The sequence below is a fragment of the Gracilinanus agilis genome, chromosome 6, assembly GCF_016433145.1.
Source record: "Gracilinanus agilis isolate LMUSP501 chromosome 6, AgileGrace, whole genome shotgun sequence".
NCBI classification, from domain to species: Eukaryota; Metazoa; Chordata; class Mammalia; order Didelphimorphia; family Didelphidae; genus Gracilinanus; species Gracilinanus agilis.
The window spans coordinates 111455842-111478431 of NC_058135.1; the positions used below are offsets into that span (position 1 = coordinate 111455842).

The following is a 22590-nucleotide window of genomic DNA, read 5'->3' on the forward strand; positions in this document are numbered from 1 at the left end:
ATTTAACATAGAGCACATAGTAAGAGGTGAATAAATATATACTTGTTGGTCGATTGTTTGATGGATTATCCAAGTATATACCTCTATGAAGTATCAGAACTAGATTTGAAACCAGGATCTTTAAAATTCAGAGTCTTCTACTCTTTCTATAGCATGCCATTGCCATCATCAGATATCTTAATAAACTTCCAACATAAAGAGATCTATATGTTATTGTATTGGCATGGGAACTCCCTATAGCAAAACAAAATCAAAAACAAAACTTCATTTCTTAGTCTCCATGAATTGCCATGGTTAAAAAATTTCATCAAATAGTGAGTAGCCTCGAGGAATATAGCTGGTGGACAATGGACAGAAGACACTCAGGACATGTTTGGCCCATTACCCAAGTCTCTTCAGCTAAGTAGGGCCTGCCAGAGCTTGTAGCTTTGGATGATACATCTTCAAGGACCTAGGGTCACCATGATGAGGCATCAGACGTCGATTTGACCTGTGATCCCATATGTGAATCATACCAACATGAAACTCAACAGAAACCACTGGGGGACATTATTATGGCTTATTCTTCTGACACATAACATGTCAATACGTGTTTTTTTAATAAGGTTTATTCTTAGTTGGTTTATATTAGCTTGCAATGGAATTTCCCAGGGAGAAAAATGACTTTTAAGGGGGAAAAAAGGAATTCTCTGGTAGGGTGTTATGAAAATGGCTCTAGAATCAGAGTCCTGCTATTGAGTAAGCGATCTACCTCATCCGATTTCTTTTCTGTGTCCTGCCTCTTTTTCTAGCATTGGTTTCTGCTTCTTGTAAAATGAAGGGTTTGGACTAGATGACCTCAAAGATCCCTTTCAGATCTACTATGGTCCAATTGTACCATACTCATGTGACATTTCTCCTTTTCTTTCCTCTTTACTAGTATGGACCAGTATATAATGGGGAAGGTACATATTAGTAAAAAGAAATATTGGTACTGCAGGTTATAGAGGTTGTGGAGAAAGATCAACTCATTTCACTTAGGTGTTAATTATGTTCTTCCCTTTAGATTAGGTGATAATTACCATCATTACTTAGAGCCCTAATGGAAGCAGCGTTAAAAAATACTTCACACTTATGTATCCATTATAAGCATAACCAGTTTAATTCTTACTTTATGCTATTTTTCTATTTCTAATGTAATCTCCTGTCTCTCCACTTCTCCATTTACACAGAGAGTTTTTACTAAAATTATACCTCTTCTCTGCTGGTCACTTACACAACTCTAGATATAACAGTATCAATTATCATTTTGTCAGAGAGAATTAGCATCCACCTGGGTGGATAGGAAGGTAACCCTCACCTTTTTCCCCAGTAAAGAGCCAATAAGATAGAATTCTCTACTGGAGTGGGACATATAGGCACTCAACTGAAATACCTGTTTACAAAAACATATGATTAAAAGTTTAACCCCAGCAAATATAAAATCCTGAAAACAATGCCCCAAAATTAAAAGTATATATAGCAACTATCCATCATTTATAGTTTTTGAATATTCAAAGTTTCCTTCCCCAATATGCACTTTTCCTTGAAGCACAATATGGCTTTGTTGATGTAGAATGGCACAGTAGAAAGAAGGCTGGGCTTAGAAGTTAGAAAACTGGATTCAGATGTCAGCTCTATTATTTATCAGCTATGGGACCCTAGGCAACTTACTTCCTTTCTTTTGGTGTCTGTTTCCTCATCTATAAAATGAGAAGATGGGACTAGACAATCTCCAAGATCTATTTTAGCTCTGCTACCCTGTAATGTTTTCAAAATTAAGGCACTATCTATTCCTTCTATGACAAAGTATTTAGTCATCTGTAAAATGGATGTTGGAGGTGGCACTAATGCAAGCACTCTCTTAGTTCAGATAGGACGGCTTGAGGAGAAAGGCACTCAAAAATCATTGAACAGTTAACAAAAAGAGGTTTACTCTGCCCTGAAACTGAAAGGATACAGGGCAATAGTGCTTACCTTTTCTGGCCTTGGTTGCCCCTTCTGTCTCTATATAAAAACTCATTTTATTATTAGGGAAATATGTGGTGAAGGGCATTACTCACTTGGGCTTCAGAAATCCCCCAAGCTGAGGAACTCAAATGAAATGCGGGTGGGACTAACTCCATCCTTGGGTGACCAGAAAGCTTTGTCAGAGAAACAGGAGCCAATCGGGTCCCAGGATGACTTTAGAGAAAGTTAATTTCTATTGGGGGAAATTTTAGAACTCTAGATCTACCACTGGCAGCAAGGTCCTCTGAAGAGAGGACCTTCTATCATTTAGCTGTCTACATCCTGGCATAGGCAAGGTCAAAAAGGAAAAGAAAAACCTATCATTCCCACACACCAATATCACCTCAAACACAAACTATATATTTCTGCCCCTCATCAGACCTCCAATAGTCACCATCATGAAAGCAAAAACAATGGAGAGAACTAGAGTCAGAGATCCCAAGTTTTTCCTCTTGTTTTGGAAGGACCAAGTCTGAAATCTCAACAATCTGAGCCATGTGGTGGTTGGCAGTTTCCCAGGTGGGCTTCCTAATGCAAAGTGGGGCCACTGAGCTGAAATAATACCAGGACTATCAGAGGATAACACCGCCAGCAGAGTGACAGATTTCAGCTCCTGGTGGGAGGTGCTGGCACAACGTACTGCAGCAGCAGCAGCTCCAGTGACTTCAGGGCTACCACCCAGACACTTTGGGCAGAGTTAACAATTCTTTCTGCATCAGGGTCATCTGTAGAAAAATGGCTAAGAGGCTAGAATCTGCCTTTTGCACGCAACCTCTCCTGAGAGCTAACTTGATACTGAGGCTCTCTCTCCCACTAAGTATTCCCTGGTTCACCTGCCAAAACTTGACCCTCTGAGAGCCTCCTCAGGGGAATGATGATGGCAGCCATGGTGGTAATGGTGGTGATTAATAATAGCTAGCATTTTTTTTAACTTTAATGTTTACAAAGTGCCATATATATGTTAACTCATTTGACCCTCAGTAATCTTGTGAGGTGGGTGCTAGCGTTATCCTACTTCAAGATGAGAAAATTGAGGAAGAAACACAGAGGTTAGGTGACTTACCCAGAGTCTCACAGCCTGGAGGGTTTCAGACTTGGGCATACAAAATCTTTTTGCCCCCTTGGATGTCTTTGTGGATTGACTGCCCCTTTCTTCCATAGGGGATAACTCCACACCCCTATCCAGGGATTCAAATTTACTACTAAGTTAGCTGAGGGATCCTCTTTCTGCCAAATAAGTACATACCCAACATAGTTACAGAGCAGTAATTTTTTTTTTTATGTCTTCCATGCTTCTAGAAAGCAAGATGCCTCCCAATACTAACCATTCCTTGGTCTTTCAAGAACTTTCTGGGAAGGAGTTATCTGAGCCATCCCATAGGAAAGGAAGACTTCCAACTGAGAGGGACCTTAGCTACTTCTCCAGGGTATAGAGAGCCCTCTGAAAGGGCAAAGACCCTGAGACCAAAGCAACTCTGTCCTGTGAGGTAATAAACGAAGGTCAGGGTCAGTCAGAACTTTGTCAAAAACAGTCCATTTAAAGCTTACTATTTTTGTACTTCTTCCTAAGAAAATAAACCCAGGGAGAAGAAATATACCACGAATACCATTCTACTGTTTGTCCTTGTAGGCAGTTCAAACAGAGAATTGCTCACCTGCTCTGAAATGCAAAGGCTATCAGCAAACACAGCTAACTTTTTGGTTTAAGAAGCTGTTTGGGAATCTGTGGAGCTGATCACAGAACAGTAGTAGCAGCCACATTTTGTGCCAAAGAATACAAAAAATAGTGCTTAGTGTTCTTGTAATATTGCTCCTGATACAGAGCAGTCACTTCCCCTTGCAGAGCTCCAACCTCTTCATATTGAAAATGAAGGGATTGGGGGCAGCTCAGTGGATAAAGTGCCAGTCTAGAGGGTCTTGGTTCAAATACAACCTCAGTTACTTTAGCTGGGTAACCCTAGGCAAGTCATTTAACCTCATTTGCCTAGTCCTTACTGATCTTCTGCCTTGCAAACTATAGATTCTTCTCCCCACACCCATTTTTAATTTTTTTTCAGTTACATGTAAAAACAATTTTTGACAATTGTTTTTGACATTTAAAAATTCCAATTTTCTTCCTCCACCTCCTCCCCCCATCCCTGAGGTAATGAATTGCCTGATATAGGTCATATCTGTACTTTCACGTAATACAGATTTCTATGTTGCTCGTCATGATAGAAGACATATCACATATACAATAGAAATCTTGGGAAGGAAATAGAGTGGGAGATGGCATTCAGACTGCAACACTTCCTTCTTTGACCGTGGAGAGCATTTTTCATTACAAATCCTTTGTTGTTTTCTTAGAGACTCACTTTGCTGATAATGTTAATCATTATACAATATTTCTGTTACTGTATACACTGTTCTGGTTCTACTCACTTTACTTTGCATCGCTTTATAAAAGTCTTTCCAGGCTTTTCTGAACTCATCCTGTTTATCATTTCTTATGGCATAATAGTTTTCCTTTACAACCATATACCACAGCTTGTTCAGCCATTCCCCAATTGATGGACGCTCCCTCAGTTTCTAATTCTTTGCCAAAAAGAGATGCTAAAAAGGTTCTTGTATAAGTAGGTCCTTCTCTCCTATCTCTGATCTCTTTGGGATACAGATCCAGTAGTGGTATTTTGGGGTCAAAGGGTAGGCATAGTTTTATGGCCCTTTGGGCATAGTTTCATATTGCTCTCCCTAATGATTATATCAGATCACAGTTCCACCAACAATGCATTAATGTCCCAATTTTCCCACATTAGCTCAACATTTATCATTTCCTTTTTTGATTATATAATATAAACAGAATTTCATGATTTTCTCCATCTTTTTTCAGCAGCACATAAGTAGGGCAGAGGCAGTGGATGGTGGGAGTAATCCCAGCATCACAGACTAGAAAGTATCCAAGGTAGGATTCAAACTTAAGTTTTCTTGACTCCAAGTCCTGCATTCTATCCATATAATACCTAGATGCCTTATACATGTCCTAAACTCAGTGGCCCTGCTATAAAGTTACTGAGAAGGATATACTATCTAAAGATTGCTCTTTGGACTTGTAGGCTACATCTCTGCAAACAGTGTTTAATCCTAAATACAACCCTGAAGTATTGGCTTTGAAAGTAATTCCAATCTTTCAATACAGCCAGTTGTCCTTCATAAACTGGTGATAAATTTTAGCTATTCTATTTTGCAGATGCGAAAAGTGAGGCAATGAGAGGCTGCCACCTAATAAAGTTTCATGAGCTGGTAAATACCTCTTAAATGATCATTACAATACACAGAAGTTTGACTGGCCACACCAGCTAGAGAGTACAAATCAGATTTTCAGAGAACTCTCTATTCCTCTTCTCCCTTCAAGTCTTGGCTGAATAAGTGTCATCCAAGTTCCATAGAGAGAACTCCTCAAACATGATCAAAAGGGCTCTTGGACCTGGGAGCCATGCAGTGTCCCCTCATCCCACCCTTTTTAATTGTGGGGCTCTTCCCTCAGCTCAATCATATGGCGCCACCTGGTCATTTTATCTGGTCCCAACCTGTCATAACACCCAATGTTGGAGGCATTTCTAATGCCAGCACACTCTATATTCAGGCTAGGATGAAGTGAAGCACTCACAAATCATTAGTGAACAAAGGGAAATTTTCTTTGCTCTAACACAGCAAGAATATGCAGCAAGGATACTTAGCTTCTCTGGACCTCCACCCCAATCCTGTTTCCATATGTAAAGATGTCTGGTCATCAGGGTTGAATATGGTCAAGGACTTGGTGACTTGCTTGGTCTTCAGAAATCCACTGAGACACTACCCTTGGGTGGCACATTTTATGCCTGTAGATGACAGGAATCATCTAGGAACCATCAAGGAAGGCAGGAGCCCATCAAGTCCCAATCTCCTATCAAGAAAAACTAATCCCTGTTGGGGGAAACTTTGGAATCTTGGTCCTGCTGCCTCAGAAGGATGTTCTAAGAAAGGTGCTTTTCAAATAATAATTTATGAGCTATAACTTGGGGCATGGTAACACAGTCAGGACATTGAAGAATTTCAAAATTAATTTATGACCTCAATCACAATACAGTGAACAGAAGGAAATGATGATGCAGAAAAGGACAAGAGTAAAAGGGACTGATTTGGAGGGATGAAAGAGCAGAGCGAAAGCTTAAAAAATAGTTGAGTTGCAGGATTTTAAGAACTGACAATGCACTCTCTTATGAAGTACTGGCCAATCTTAGAAAGCTTTTTATTACATTATTACCGTTTTACTTGACAAAAATGTACGATTTCTTTTTTTAAAGATACTGACTTGCCCAAGTCAGTATTGTTTACTATTTGTACAACATCTAATGCTCATAACTATGTTTCTATGATTTCCCTATTCGTTGAGACCTGTAGAATGTTTCTCTAAATGGCAAGGGTCTCCTATACTGCAGTAGTTCTCAGAGTGTGATTTGTGGGTTCCCAAGACCCTTTTAGAGAGTCTATGAGATCAACACTATTTTTATGATACTATTTTTAATTTCGAATACAGTAAATGTTACTAAATATAATTCACATAAAAAAAAGCTGATGGGGAGGAGTCCTCAATAACCATTAAAAGTATAAAGAGATCTTGCAACCAAAAGGTTTAAGAAAAACTGTCAGATGTGTAGCATATATATCTAAGTGAATCCCAAATAGAATTGTCACCAGTAGCTGGCACTCAGATCCCCTCTTCGATTGTTTTTTAAGTCAAATTACCCAATCTAAATTTTTGCTATTTTCAGAATAAAATGTTCATCAGAACTCTGTGACTGCTGATCTTAATTTTTTTCATTTCAACTTTATATGAAAATGATTTTAAAAATCAACAATTTAGAACTCACTGAAGAAAACAGTAAAATAAAAAATGAAATACAAATCTCAAACAGGAAATTACTCTAAAAAAGTGTAGTTCAAAGCCTCAAAGAAGAAAATAGCTCTCTAAAAATTTGAATTGGATAAATGAGAGTGAATGACTCTTTAAGACAATAGGAAATAAACACTTAACAGGAAATTGGTTATATTTTTGTTTTATCAACCTGGTTCAATACAGAATAATTTTTTATTCAGCAATCAGAATAGATAGAAGATCTGGGTTTTAGTCCAGTCTTTGTTGTTAAGCATTATCCCTTGTCTTCCATCAGTTCCTTGGCCAAAGAACCCTCTTTATCTTTATTTTTGTTAGCCAAAAAGCACATCCCTTTTCTATATTTGAGATCAGATTCTGATTCATCCATTTTTGGATTTGTGCTCGTAATCCCTTCCCCTTATGAGGTTCTTTACTCTGATAACCACTCTCTACACATTATGATGATTTAATGGTTTTTCTTTGACTTCCTTACAGTTAAGCATATTCACGAATATCAAACTTAATCTACTTTCTCCTAATTTGACCTTGTTTGTTTCTGCCGCTTTTCTCCTCTGGCTCTGATAGTTACTAACCTGTATACTTCTGTATTCTATCACTCTACTGCCCTCTCTAGCTTGGACAGACTTTCTTTTATTTGAACCACTTACTTGAGCTTGTTGTACTCTGCTCTCCATGCTTCTCTCTGGCTACCATGTAGTTGTCCTTTTGTTTTTACTTTCCCCCAGTGCCTCCTTACTATACTACCTCACTTGTAACCCTTAATCTGCTAGCAGTCCTTGCTAGCTGACCCCAAAACAGATTGAACAAGTCACCATTGTTCATTTCCCAGATTCCATTCCCTCATCTGTCAAATATGTGGATTGGGCAAGATTATATCTGCCCAGTTCTCATATTCTAAATATCTGATTATCTGATTAATTTCTTGATTACTGATGGACAGCCCCCTACAACAGTGCCCTAGAGGGGACACACAAAAAAAGTTAATTTGGTCGCTATGTTTAAAAAAACCAATCCAACTGGAAAGAACACAATTGTCTGTGGTTGTGTGAACACAATAGCTAGAGAACATAGACTATGGTATGGTGATACAGTAAAAACACTGGAAATCAGTGCAGAGGGATCAGAAAGTAGGCTGAATAATAAAATGTGATTCAAGGTGGTAGGAGGAAGTGAACTCAATCCTCACTTCTTTGTATTGGGCAACTGCTGATAGCTTTTATCTAGTTATCAGATCTTTAGATTCCTTCTAGGGCTACATTCCAGTTTAGGACCAGAAGGATAATTCAAATGTCTATATTACCTTGTGTAAGAATTAAAATTTAGTTATTATAGTTATATCTTAAAACTATGTGGCCGCCAGGAATCAACAATTCAGGTTGATTCCGTAATTAAATCAGACCCAAGTCAGCATCGGGTTGAGGAGTTTATTTACAATCAGGAAGGTAAGTAGGGATAAAGAGAAGAGGGAGGTTAGAAGTCTAAATAAATGAAGCTGTAAGCCACAAGGCCCAACAGCCAGATAGGCAGAGTTTAGAATTGGCCCAGCTAGGCCAAGGAAGCCAGCCTAACTTACCCACGTGACAATACAGAGTGTAAGCTGTCTGTGGTCTCAGGAGATGCTTCTTCCTCCAGTTCCAGACGGCAACTGCCCCCACAGGAAGTTCACTCACTTACTTAAAGAGATCATGTCTTTCATCACTTCCTGTGGTCCACCTCTAATTCAAATGGACAAATGGCAGTTTCTACATTGATTTGGACTGCCCAAAGGGCAGTCCCTTATTCTTGATTTGTTACTTATTGTCACGTGTGGGTAACTCGTCTCCCCTCCCCACTAAGGGAGGTGGGAGTGACATCATTAGCACGCCTGGGTTGAGTAGATTTTTGACTATTAATGGGATCTGGCTAATTCTATTTACACACTTGTGAAAATGATAATCATTCATGTTTATGGGAAACAATTCTATTATTTCCCCTCTGTCACTTAAAGTCGTCCATGCTTAGATTTATGATTAGAGTGAGACTGGTGTAGCCAGTAACACTATTGGGTTACCTAGGATCTTTAGAAATATCTCATGGCTTGGTTCACTTCTCAGGTAGGTCCTTTGTGCAAACCATTAAGAGCTAAGTATTTGCCTTTTATACAGTCTTGGAGTTAAAAGGACCCAAGGGCTTTTCATCCTGGATGTTGGTAAAGCTAAAAGGTGGAATCAGCAACACATTGACATCATTTATACCCTTCTATGTTAGTGCTTCAGTCAGTTTCACATACTAACTCCTAACTCCATCCCCCAACCTATTTGGATCCTACCTTCGAACCCCAGTTCCTAGTCTTGAACTTCGTGAGATCCATCAGCCTTCTAGCCTTGCCAATTCTCAGTGGCTTCTGATCTTTCAGAAGGGGAACACTCCTGTTCTGTTCTTGAGATCTTTGGACATATACTGTTAACTCATTCCTTTTATTGTTTTTTCAATTACACATAGAAACAATTTCTTAAACAATTGCTTTTGTACCTTTTGCAGTCCAAATTCTCTCCTCTTTCCCCCATCCCCAGGTAGTAAACAGTCAGCTATAGATTGTACCTCTCCTAGCAACCAAATCACAAGCCCACTTTATCTATGTTCTAGCCTTCCTTTTGTTCTTTATCAACTTCCTTTTAGATATAGGACAGGACTCCTGAGGGAAGGAAGAAAGGACAAAAGAGGATTGGCATAATCTCTCATTCTTCTCTCTGCTTCTAGCTGGACAAAAATGAAATATGCCTTCAATACTTAGCACAGTACTTGGCATATAGTAGGTGCTTAAAAATGTTTATTGATTATTGATTGAAATGAAGAAAGGAAATAAGAATCTTTTGAGGGCCTATTCTGTGCCAGGAATTGTGCCAAGTCCTTTGCAAATATTTTCTCATTTAATGCTTATATCAACCTATTATCATCCTTATTTTACAGCTAGGAAACTGAGGCAAGGAAAGTCTTAGGCATTCGACAAGACTAAGTAAAATTTGAACTACGGTCTTCCTGACCCCAGGCTCAGCAGTCTGGTCTCTCCTTTGGGTGCCTTTTCTCCTTTTCTGGTGCTGTTATCTCCCTCTGTTTTCAGGAACCCAAAGTAACTTTTTTCTTCTTTTAGCTGGCCAAAATATCTTTCATTAAGGAATCTGAAACTCATTTATAATATGAGGTCTTAAATGACAAATAACCCAGCTTTATTTCTCCTAGGAGTTTAAAATATTTATTTTTAACATAGCAAAAGGAGAAAACTTTAATTACAGCATTTTAGTCATGGGCCAGCAGGTAGAAATGATAATAAAAATAATAGCTAATATTTATAGAGTGCCTACTTTGTGCCATGAGCACTGGGCTAACTGTTTTACAATCATTTCATTTGATTTTCACAACCCCGAGATATAGGTGCTTTGATTATCCCTGTTTTAAAGATGAGAAAACTCAGACAAACAGGAGTTCTCAAAGGTCATTGAGTCAAGCCCAGAGAGCATCATGGTTACGGTGGCAGAATCATAGACTCTTCAGTTAGAGGACTGGGTTCAACCTTAGCTTTTTTACTTATTAACTCTGTGTCCTTGGGCAAGTTATCTAACCTCCTTGGCCCTTGGTTTTCTTGTCCGTGAGATGAAGAAGTTACATCGATGACTTCAAGGTCCCTTTCAGTACTTGATTTGTGATTCTATAAAAATCCTACCATTCTGGGAGAAAAACTATGGTATGTTATCTGAGAACTAGTCCAGTTATGCTTGGAGTGGTTCATCACCATGAGTTGAAACAGGAAATGATGATTTTCTAAAACTGCCATAATTTATGAGGTGAGGACTCTATGCATGTGTATGGAGGGGTGGAGATGTGAGAAATCACAGCCCTTTTGAAGTATTGAATTATCTCTACCAAATGTCTAAGGACTAGTGTCCAATACATTTTTGGATCAACTAATTCATCCAGTTGAAAGTGTCAGTACAATAAAAAAAAATAATTCTTTCCTTCCATCTTAGAATTGATCCAAATATCATTTCCAAGGCAGAAGAGTGGAAAGGGCTAAGCAATTGGGGTTAAGTGACTTGTGAAGGGTCACACAAGCTAGGAAGTAGGCTTCAGTATAATCCTAAGGAAGAATGGTGGATTAATGATAATATGAACAGCAGCTAGCATTTATAGAGCACTTTAAGGTTTGCCAAAGGGTGGTAGTGGATAGAGGCAGGACTATACTCAAGAAGAATCATCTTCGTCAGTTCAAATCACAGCTGCAAAACTTGCTGTTCAAGTGCATTTTTATTTTTTTAAGTTTATTTATTTAATTAATTTAGAATATTTTCCCATGGTTACATGATTCATGTTCTTTCCCTCCTTTCCTCCTATCCCCCTCCCATAGGCAAAGAGCAAGTCCACTGGTTTTTACATGTGTCATTGATCAAGACCTATTTCCAGATTATTGATATTTGCACTAGGGTGATTGCTTAAAGTCTACATCCCCAATCATATCCCCATCAACCCATGTGATCAAGCAGTTGTTTTTCTTCTGTGCTTCTCCTCCCACAGAGAAAGTTCTTTCTCAGGATAAGGATAGTGTTTTTTCTCATAAGTCCCTCAGAATTGCCCTGGATCATTGCATTGCTGCTAGTTGGGAAGCCCATTATATTGGATTGTGCCACAGTGTATCCGTCTCTGTGTATAAAGTTCACCTGGTTCTGCTCCTTTCGCTCTGCATCAGTTCCCGGAGGTCTCTCCAGTTCACATGGAATTCCTCCAGTTCATTATTCCTTATAGCACAATAGTATTCCATCACCAGCATATACCACAATTTGTTCAGCCATTCCCCAATCGAAGGGCATCCCCTCATTTTCCAATTTTTTGCCACCACAAAGAGCACAGCTCAAGTGCATTTTTAAACATGTCACCCCTAGTCCCTCACACATACATCCATCTCTGTTCAACAAGCCTCAGGAACTTCTAATTGCATTTAGCATAAAATACAAAGTCCTCTCTCTGTTTAGCACTGAAAGACCTTTACAATTTAGTTCCAGACTATCTTTTCAGGTCCATTTAAGATTATTCAGTCTTATGGAATTTAGGCTTCAACAAAGTTGGCCTACTTGTTATCCTCCCTACTTGACATTCTATTTCTTGCCTCCTCCTTTCACAGGTTATTGTCCATGTCTAGAATTCTCTTCCTTTCTACCATTGGAACCCTTAGCTTCTTTCATGATTCAGGTTAAGTGCCACCTCCATCAAAAGACATTTTCTTTTTCCATATAATGTGTAGAGATTCTACATTTACACGTATGTGAGTAGGTTGTTTCCCCTTAGTAGAATATATGCCCCTTGAGGGCAGATTGTCTCACTTTTGTGTTCAAATTCTGGAAATTGCATAATGCCTGGCAATATGGTAGTTGCTTAGTGAATGCTGATTAATTTATCCCTGATAGAATCAAGAGGAATTGACTGGGAATAAGAAGGCTTTGGTAATCAATATTCTTCAGAATAGTTGATGCAAAAGAAAAATAGGATAGTGACCCATCTCAGAATTGTTTCTATCTGAAATCCATCATGGAAAAAATAAAATAACAATAATAATAAATACCCAATGCTTTCTAACATGTTTCCCTGTCCTGAGTTGAATATTTGGTCATGAGTCTCAGTTGGTCATCAGCCATTGTCTTTTGTACTCCAAGAAGACTGAAATGAAATCATGATGTTGGATGGCACCTTTGACTTGTGAATGAATTGGATTGAAGTGAGGTAGAATAGCACAAAGTCAACAGCCTCACTCTCTCTTCCAGAGTCATCAGAGTCCTGTGGCAAGACAAAAATCAAGGTGAAGGATGATGGTCAGGATTCCGTAGATTATAGCCTCAGTGTCTTGGCAATGTCTAACCAGGCTTTAAGTGCTTTGCTTCAGCCATCTTCATAGCATGTTAAAACCAATTTCTCATACTTGCTGATTCCATAAAGGAAATCTTCACTTGCTTGGGGAAGATACCCTTCCAACTCACTGATGGGTTACCCTCTGACCTGGTTTAGCCAGTCTGCCCAACTGGTTTTACCACAGTGTGGTCACCATGAACATTACAGTTTCTTGGAGCAACAAGTAAGAGCTGAGTGGCAGGTGGACACCCAAGGTTTATGAGCAGCCTTCACCCTAGAGGTACTGGTCCTCTCCGAACACTCTATATGCTCCTTTATATGAGTCTATCATCTTAATATATAATACTATTTAGCCCTTCCAGAGTCAAATTCCCCTGGTAGGTCTCATCCCATAAATTCAATGATACAGGATGTAAAATTGAATTAGAACTTCTCATTCAACTTGCTTATTATCCATATTTTGTATATTCATATATAAACATTTGAGTTCATGTGTTTTATTGCCAGATCTTTTATTGGATTTTTGTCTCTCACCAATTTCTGGGCAACTCTCCAATTCTTCCCATACTATACTTATTCTCTGTGATGCATAGTCTGATAGATATAGCAAGACAGTCTTCTTCCACCACATATTTTCCCACTAAAAGTACTTTTCATTAAACTTGGAAGATGCCTGGTGCAAACTCATTTTTACCAACCCTTACTATGTGCACTCCATCCATGGTCAAGAACCCATCATTTCAATACTAAGCTGTGGTTTAAAAACCAAAATCCTAATCTCAGACATTATCTTTTTTGGCGGGGAGAGGGAAGGGATAGATTTGCATTTTATTTTCTTTTTCTGGTGGTACTTTCCTCCATTGCATACAGAAAATAATTTTTAACATTCTTTTTTCTGATATTTTGCAATCTAAATCTTTCCCTTACTCCCTTTCTTAGGCAGCAAGCAATACATTATGTTATACATGTACTATCCCACAATACATATTTCCCTATTCCTCATATTGTGAAAGAAGATACATATTGCACATTCAAGAAGAAACTCATGAAGGAAATAAAGTGAAAGATGGCATGATTTGATCTGCATTCTGACTATCAGTTCCTTCTATAGTGGTACAAAATCCTTTTCATCCTGAGTATTTTAGGATTGTCAGACACCATCTTCTTAACCCACTACTCACTTCCCAAATCAGCCCCTCTCTTCTCAAACAAGTTGACTGTAAAGCATTTAGTACAGTACTTAACCCAGAGTAGATACTTAATAGATGCTTGTTCCCTTCTCTTCTCCATCCTGCCTTAATTGACAGAGGTACTGAAAACCCCACCATGTTTCTATTGTCTCCAGATTTTGCCCAAGACTTCAAAAGCTTAGTGACACTTTCTTGGATTTCTTCTGGGGGTGTCATTGGTCTACATGAATCACCAGAAGAGACATTTTTTTGAGAGAAACATGCAGATTATCTGTCTAGTCCCGGAAAGAGAATGACTTCTAAATTGACCCAAGAACATCTGACCTAAACTGCAGGAGAAGTCCCTAATCACCCCTCATCAGCACCCTTACTTGGGGAAATCTTCCCAGACACTTCATCATATTTCAGAAAATAAGCAACTATTTCTTAGCCAAAGCTCTTCCTTTTTCAGGAAGAGCATCACTATTTATTTAACCAATTTCCTTGGTCTTTGGGGAATATTACAGAATTCATGATTTTCTTTGTCCTTTGCCAAAATTCTTGGACCTAGATAAAATCTGGGACACATACCATTAACATCATTATTTATTTCTCATCTGGAATTTGCCATAGCATTAAATTTATTATCTAGAAATGAAGTGATTAGAAAGGTGTGACTATACTCACCTAAATTTTGTTTGGAAAGACCAAAGAGTCAAACATCCATCTCACTTTCAACATTTAAACTGCCTTATTAAATCTCATGTTTGCTTACCGGATATGTCTTTTTTCAATCTTTTAATAGGAAATGAGGATTTTAGGAGGCATGCTATTTCTTTTCTTTTTCTTCTTTGCTTATATCAAATATGCAAGTTCTTGTCTTGATTTGTTAATAAGAGGAATGCATGGAAAATATATCATGCAGGACTGGGCATAGGTCAGAACTAGAAGCTTGGATTAGATTGTGACTCCAAGGTTTGTAGCCACATTTTTGTTAGGGAGTGATCCTATACCCTACCTAATTTTGATAGGAGGAATGCTAAGTCTTTCTTCTTTCTTTCTAACTCTTAACTTGATTCTGCACTCAATTTCTTCCTGTGTTCATAGTTCCTAGGTCTGATCCTGAGTTAGTTATGGACTTCCTATTTTTAAAACTTCTATTACACTCACATCTCTGGTATGTTCTTCTTTAAAATAATTTTCTCTAAATTATGTAGATTTAGATTTTTAAAAACTTATTTAAATGATCTTTTTTTTTATTTCTTCCCTTATTCCAAATTTGTTTCCCAAATGACCAAGTTTCAAGTTCACATTTTTATTAAAGGTCAATATTTTAAATATCAATGACTGCTTTTTCCATTTTTGATCCTTTCTACCATTATTTTTCCTTTATTAAAGTTAAAAGTAGAGAAAAAAATTTAAAACCTGACAAGCATAAACATACAAAACTCAGGTATACTCCATGCAAATCATTATGTGAAAAAGCACAAAAGAATGTTTATATGTGAATGTAGTAGAATATTATGATGATATATTAACTAAGATGGGGAATTCAGAAGAGTATGAGAACACTAAGGCAAATAAGCATACTCAGGGGAATTTGTTTATAATACAAACAAAAATAACATTAAAATACAGACAAATGCAGATTAGAATGTAGGACCAATCTCGGTGGCAGAAAACAAGTGACAAAGCATATTTTTGTCCTGCAGGTAGAGAAATGGGTAAGTGGGAGCACAATAATACATATAAACTGCCCAGTGCTATTGATCTTTAGGTCAGTTTTAGTTAACTGTTTTTCTTTGCTCTAAAGGAAGATTAAAAGTCTGGGCACTCTTCAGGAAATGAGTATGATATATAGGGAGGTAATGGGGAGAAAAGCCAACTGGAATACCCCAGATCAATTGATTCTGCCTACTCCATCCCATTCCTCAGCCCAGTTGAGGAAGCACAGAAGATAAATGGCAGATAACAGAGATAAGACTGTGTTAAAGTCTTAAGTATAAAGAAGAGCTTACATTTTGTTACCTTCTGAAAGAACTGTGAAGTTCTCAGATTAAAATGGATGGATTTGGGGGCAGCTGGGTGGCTCAGTGGATTGAGAGCCAGGCCTAGAAATAGGCGGTCCTGAGTTCAAATGTGATCCTCATTGCCTAGCTCTTACCACTCATCTGCCTTGGAGTATGGATTCTAAGATGAAAAGTACAAATTTTAAAAAAATTGATGGAGTTAAAGGGCAGCAATCAGTAAGTTGAAGGACAACTGATCATGCCCATATGGTTCTTTAAAAAACAAGGAAGACATTTTCTAAAGAGTCAGTTGCAACAGGAGACAGCTCAAAGTTTGTGACCTCTGGTAGTAGAGAAGAAGGCCAACTGCAGAAGAACACAGAAGATATAACATAAGAACAATAAGAAAAGGAAAAGAACATTGAAGTTGTGAAATACTGGAGATAGGAATTCTTTTGGTCACATGTATTATCTACATAGAATCACATGATGTTACCCAAAGAGTCATACCCATGATGGACATCAAGTGGAAGTGGAACTCTTCTAAAAGTTGCCCTGATTTTAAACAAACAAAAGCAAGTAGAAAAATTAGAAGCAAATCAGGAAACTGGAGGGGAAATTTACAAGTTTTCTCATTTCTTAAATATAGAGGGAACTGAAACAAATTTATTAAAAAAAATTAAGAGCTATTCCCCAAATGATAAAAGGATATGAACAGGCAGTTTTCAGCAGAAGAATTCAAAGTTATCAACAGTCACGTGAAAAAGTGCTCTAAATCCGTAATAATCAGTGAAATACAAATTAAAATAACTGAAGTACCACCTCACATCCATCAAATTGAATAACATGACAGAAGAGGAAAATTACAAATGCTAGAGAGGATGTGAAAAAAAATAGGCACACAAATGCCCTTTTGGTGAATTGGTCCAACCATTCTGGAAAACAGTTTGGAACTATGCTCCAAAGGCTATAAAACTCTGCATATCCTTTGACTCAGTATTAAAGCTATTAGTTATATGCTACAAAGAGAACAAAGGAAAAGGAAAAGGACCCATACATAAAAAATCTTTACAGAAGCTCTTTTTGTGATGTCAAAGAATTAGACACTGAGGGGACGCCCATCAATTGGGTAATGGTCAAATAAGTTATGGCATATAATCATGATGGAATACTATTGTGCTCTGAGAAATGATGAGAGGTTGATTTCAGAAAAAAACATGAGAAGACTTATGTGAACTGATACAAAGTAAAGTGAACAGAATTGAGACAATTGTGCACAAAATTGCAATATTGTAATGATGATCAACTGTGAAAGACTTGGCTACTCCAGTCTTTGATACAAGACAATTCCAGAGGATTCAAGGGGGAAAATGGTATATCCAGGGAGAGAATGGGTGAACTCTGAGTGCAAATTGAAATATAACTTTCTCAGGGTTTTTTTGGCAATGTGGTTAATATGGAAATACATTTTGTTTGATTTCACATGTATAATTGATATCATATTTGTCTTGGACTGATAAAGGGAGGAGAGGGGTAGAATGGAAGGATAGAATCTAAAACTCCAAATTTATTTTTTCATTTTTTTATTGTCATTCAAAACACAATTTCATATTGGTAATTGTTGTAAGAGGATACTCATACATAACCAAAACCCTAAAATCAAACCATACATATCCAGTTCTTTTTCTGGAGGAGGGTAACATTCTCCATTATAAGTCTTTCAGGATTATCCCAGATCAGAGCATTGCTGAGGGTAGCCAAGTTTTCCCAGATAATCATTGTCCAATATTCCTGTTATTGTGTAAATTGGAACTCAAAATGTAAAGAAAAGATTCCAAAAATAAATAAAATATTTTAAAATAATAAATATGCAACATATTTTATCTATATGATCCTAATATATATATATATATTTTAAACTCTTGTACTTCGGTGTATTGTCTCATAGGTGGAAGATTGGTAAGGGTGGGCAATGGGAGTCAAGTGACTTGCCCAGGGTCACACAGCTGGGAAGTGGCTGAGGCCGGGTTTGAACCTAGGACCTCCTGTCTCTAGGTCTGACTCTCATTCCACTGAGCTACCCAGCTGCCCCCCCCCAATATATTTTTAAATGTTTATTTTTGTCTTTTTTTTTGGTAAGTTCTATTTCATTTCTTATTTTTGATCTCTAGAACTAATTCTTTACAACTTGATGCATGAAGCATTGCATCATCAACAACTGAGATAGGTAAGGACCCAATTTGGGTTTTTTTGAGCAAGTAAATTAAAATGTATGAATACTGAAAGGTTTTAATTACAGTTCAGGTAGAATTAGTCAATCTCTAGGTACTAATATCACTAATCAGGATAACAGAAACATCTTGACCAATATGAAATATTGCCAAATTTGGTAACCAGCATTTGAAGAGCTCTCTCTCCCCTCTCTCCCTCTCCTCAGGTCCTGATGCTAAAAAAGATTATAAACCAAAAATGCCTTTGCACACTAAATATGTTGGGGAAAAGCGTCCAGTATTAGAAGCAACCACTGACCTCGATTACTTATGGAGACCTGCCCCAAACAAGAATTTTATAGCAAGAGAGAAACACTTCTATGTTGGTGAAATTGGTTGGGGCATACCAGCATTGAGTTATACCAATGATTCAAGACTTCAGACAGGTTGGAACATAAAGGTATGTCATTCACCTACTATTCTGACTTTTATAAAAAAGTGTGTATCATTCTCTAGGAAATGTCATCATACTTACATGAGATATCATTAGTAATCCTTTGTAAAAGGAATTCTTGGTAAGGTATAGCTGCATTAGATGGGCTCCTAAATCCCTTCCAATGCTGAGATTGAAAGACTCCCTTGACATTTTATTGAAGAATTACAATCTGTGTCATTTTAAAACTTATCAACAGGAGACTTTGCATAATTTCTTTCTAACACCCATGCTCAGTGGTACATGATGGCTGTAGAACCTGAGCTGGGCAATGCCAAGTAATCTACAAAGTAGATAAACCAAACCCGTACCTGTGAAATGAAACAAATGAGTGAAAAAGCATTTATTAAGTGTTAACTATATGCCAAGTACTGTGCTTAAGGCTATAGAGCCAAATGGAAAAGTTGCTCTCAAAGGAGTTTGCATTCAAATGGAAAAGACTACACATAGAGGAGGTTTTAAACTGCAAGTCAGATAGAAAGGCCCAGACGTCCTTAGAGTTCAATGGCAAGGCAGATGGTAATGTATTTTCTTTGTCATTTCCATTTATAAGACCCCATTTCTTGCTGAGATTGAACCACTGTAAAAGCCAAGAACAAGAATTTTCTTTTCTTAATTTTCAGTCTTCATGGCTACTATGGATGCATCTCCATACAGGTTGCTCCCCTCAGTGGTGATCGGGGATGGTGATGGTGGTGCTGAGCTACAGAGCCAGTGTATTAGGGTCATTTCCAGAGCTCTAGAGTTTATCTGATTTTTGATAGCAGTTGATGGTAATTGTAGCAGGGATGACAGGTTCATTGCCACAGAATCTGTTCCTTTGAATAATGGTTTCTAGACATCCTGGAAGCAAGAACTAGTGATCTGGGTAAGGAAGGAGGGCTGTTATTCTCCAGGCTCTTCAACACAGGTTTTAGACTGCCACCACTAGATTTTAAGGGGTGATAATGTTCTAGTATAATGGTGGGTTTTGACACACCTGGTACGTACTCTTTCCTCATGGTGCATTTTGCTGTTGTCCAATTATTTTCAATCATTTCCAACGCTTCACAATCCCTTTTTTTTTTTTTTTTTTGGGCAAAGACACAGCAGTAGCTTGCCATTTCCTTTTCTAGCTCATTTTACAGATGTGGAAACCGAGGTAAACAGTTTAGTAATTTGCTCAGGGCCATGAAGCTACTAAATGTCTGAGACTGAACTTGAATTTAAGATTTCCTGACACCATGCCTGGTCCTCTATCCATTGTACCACCTAGCTACCCTTCACGGTGCATTTCTGGATCCTTTTCCATTGCGTCTCATTTAATTCAGCCTATGTGCTGAGAAAGTTCTTAGGAGCTTCTCCTTGTAAACATTTACACTGCACACATAGGGTCCTCTGACACAAAGAATCCCTTTTTACCAGATGACATAACAAGCGAGTTTTGAATCCAAAGGGTAGGACTTTAAACATTCACTTCAAATAAGCCATGGCTCTATTTGGAAATTGGACATTGGAAATTTAACATTCAACCTCCTAGTTGCTTCCATTCATCTAAACTTCTTCTGATGCCAAATATAGCATAGCCTCCTGTCCTAAAATGAAATTATTCTTTCTCCAGTTGAAATCTGGAGGAAATCACCTGCTAAGTACCCCAGACATAATGAATCCAATCTTGGCTACTACTGAAAAATGGAGCCAAAAGAAAAGACAGACAGAAGCATCATCAGTTTGCCTTTTTCTTCTTTTATTCCAGCCCCACTTCCTTGCATCCATTGGCCATTCAGATGAATCCACTTTCCCTATCCATCCAGCAGCCCATTTCCTCCATTTTCTTTCAAATATCAGTTTTAAAAATGACTTTCATTTTGGAGTTAAGTAAGTCTGTGGAGTCACAAATTTCCAACCAATTTCTCACATCAAATTCATGTAATATTTCTCAGAAAGAATGGTACATTGAATAGAGATCTAGACATGAGCTAAGAAGTTCTGATTTCAAGTCAGGCCCTTGACTTATCCTAGTTGGATTATCTTAGAGAAATCATTCAATTTTTTTTAAACCCTTGTACTTCGGTGTATTGTCTCATAGGTGGAAGATTGGTAAGGGTGGGCAATGGGGGTCAAGTGACTTGCCCAGGGTCACAAAGCTGGGAAGTGTCTGAGGCCGGATTTGAACCTAGGACCTCCCGTCTCTAGGCCTGGCTCTCAATCCACTGAGCTACCCAGCTGCCCCCTCATTCAATTTTTATATTGCAAGAAGATACTTACTCCTCTGTGAATTTCCTGTACCAAAGAAATCACAGTGCCTGTCTCTATCTCTATTTTTCAGTAACTTTTGCATTCATTTAAATTTAAAGAAAAAAATTACCCACTGCAGACTAAAGTTCTCCCTTAATTGCTTGAAAATCTTCAAATGCATTCTGATTTCACATGCTAAATCTCCAGATGTTGCTGCCAATGCAGAAAGTTAAAAAAATTCAGACTTCCCCTTTCTACAAAGCTATAAAAACAAAATTGAAAATGGCTTTTCTATAATTAGCAAAGATGTTGGGTTATTGTTGTTTCTTCCCAGCTGGGTTTGTATTTGGTTCTCACTTCTAACATTTTATAGTATCCTAACAGCTTGCAGTTTAATATAAAAATAATTACATTAGCACCTTTCGTCCCTAAGTATTTTATAAAGAGATACATTTTGTGGCACCGTGGGAAGTGTGGGGAATGGGCAGGCCACATGTCAAACATCTGTGTAGAAAGAAAAAAAACATTAAGGGCTAGCAACTGCCCTCAATTAAATACACACACAACATATATATGTGAGAGAGATATATGTACATAAATCTCTCTAACCTCTACATAACATGAACCTCTCAAACTTCACTACAAAGCTTGGACAGATGGGATTTTTCAAGTAAATCGTAGGGAAATCCATTTATTTTTCTTACAAAACCCTTTTTTGGATCTGAGCCTGCTTGAAGGAAATTTTTTACTTTTGATACTTCGATCTCTGAATAGTCCATTCTCTGAGAGAGTATGGCCCCACAGGTATACCTTTCTTGATCTTTCCCACCCCCCCCCCCCAAGACATTCTATGAAGAATGATGTATATTGAACAGAAAATAATATATGGATGTCCTAGACATAAGCTCCCATTTTTCTTGTCACTATGGCATGTGATAGACAGACACACTCCTACCAGCTTCTGAGAGCTGTTGTTTTTCTCTCTCTTGAGAAGACTTTATGGAATAAATAATAACTTGGAAAACAGAATTCTGCTAATGGAGTGTTATGGAAAGCAAAAAGTCTCAATTGCAAGATTTGAACAGAAAATTCATAATAATCATTGATTTTTCTGTTGGATTTTAAGATTTACAAAGTACTATAAATATTACTTCATCTATTTCTTAAGGTAGATACTGCAGGAATTATTATTTCTATTTTACAGATATTCTAAGGATTAGAAAAGCTAAGTGTCACCTAACTCAGAGAGTATCATTCATAATGGCTTCTTTCCTGATTCCAAGGCCAGAACTCGCTACACCACTCTATTGAGATTAAGAAAGATTAAGAATTTTCCTCTTAAGAAAACTGACGAGTCATAGGGATAAGCACTTTTATTTTTTTTTGTTCAGTCATTTTAGCCATGTCTGACTCTTTGTGACCCAATTTGAGGTTTTGTTGGCAAAGATACTAGAGTGGTTTGCCTTTTCCTTCTCTAGCTTTTTTACAGATAAGGAAATGGAGGCAATCAGGGTTAAGTGACTTATCCAGGGTCAAATAGCTAGTAAATGTCTGGGGCCAATTTTGACTCTGGTCCCAGGACTCTATCCATGGTACCATTTAACTTCCAATGATTTTTATAGTGCTTCATATTTTGCTATATATGTAGCCATTACTATGCATCATTATTTTTAGA

General features: G+C 37.8%; 1 protein-coding gene across 1 annotated transcript in view; it reads left to right on the forward strand.

Annotated features, from left to right (window-relative positions):
* The window catches only part of C6H4orf45 (chromosome 6 C4orf45 homolog), a 171777-nt gene that overhangs the window by 36869 nt on the left and 112318 nt on the right, over positions 1-22590 (forward strand). Inside the window, exon 2 of the mRNA XM_044681688.1 lies at positions 18433-18665. Coding sequence (XP_044537623.1) covers positions 18433-18665 — 233 coding nt within the window. The remainder of the gene's footprint in view (positions 1-18432; positions 18666-22590) is intronic.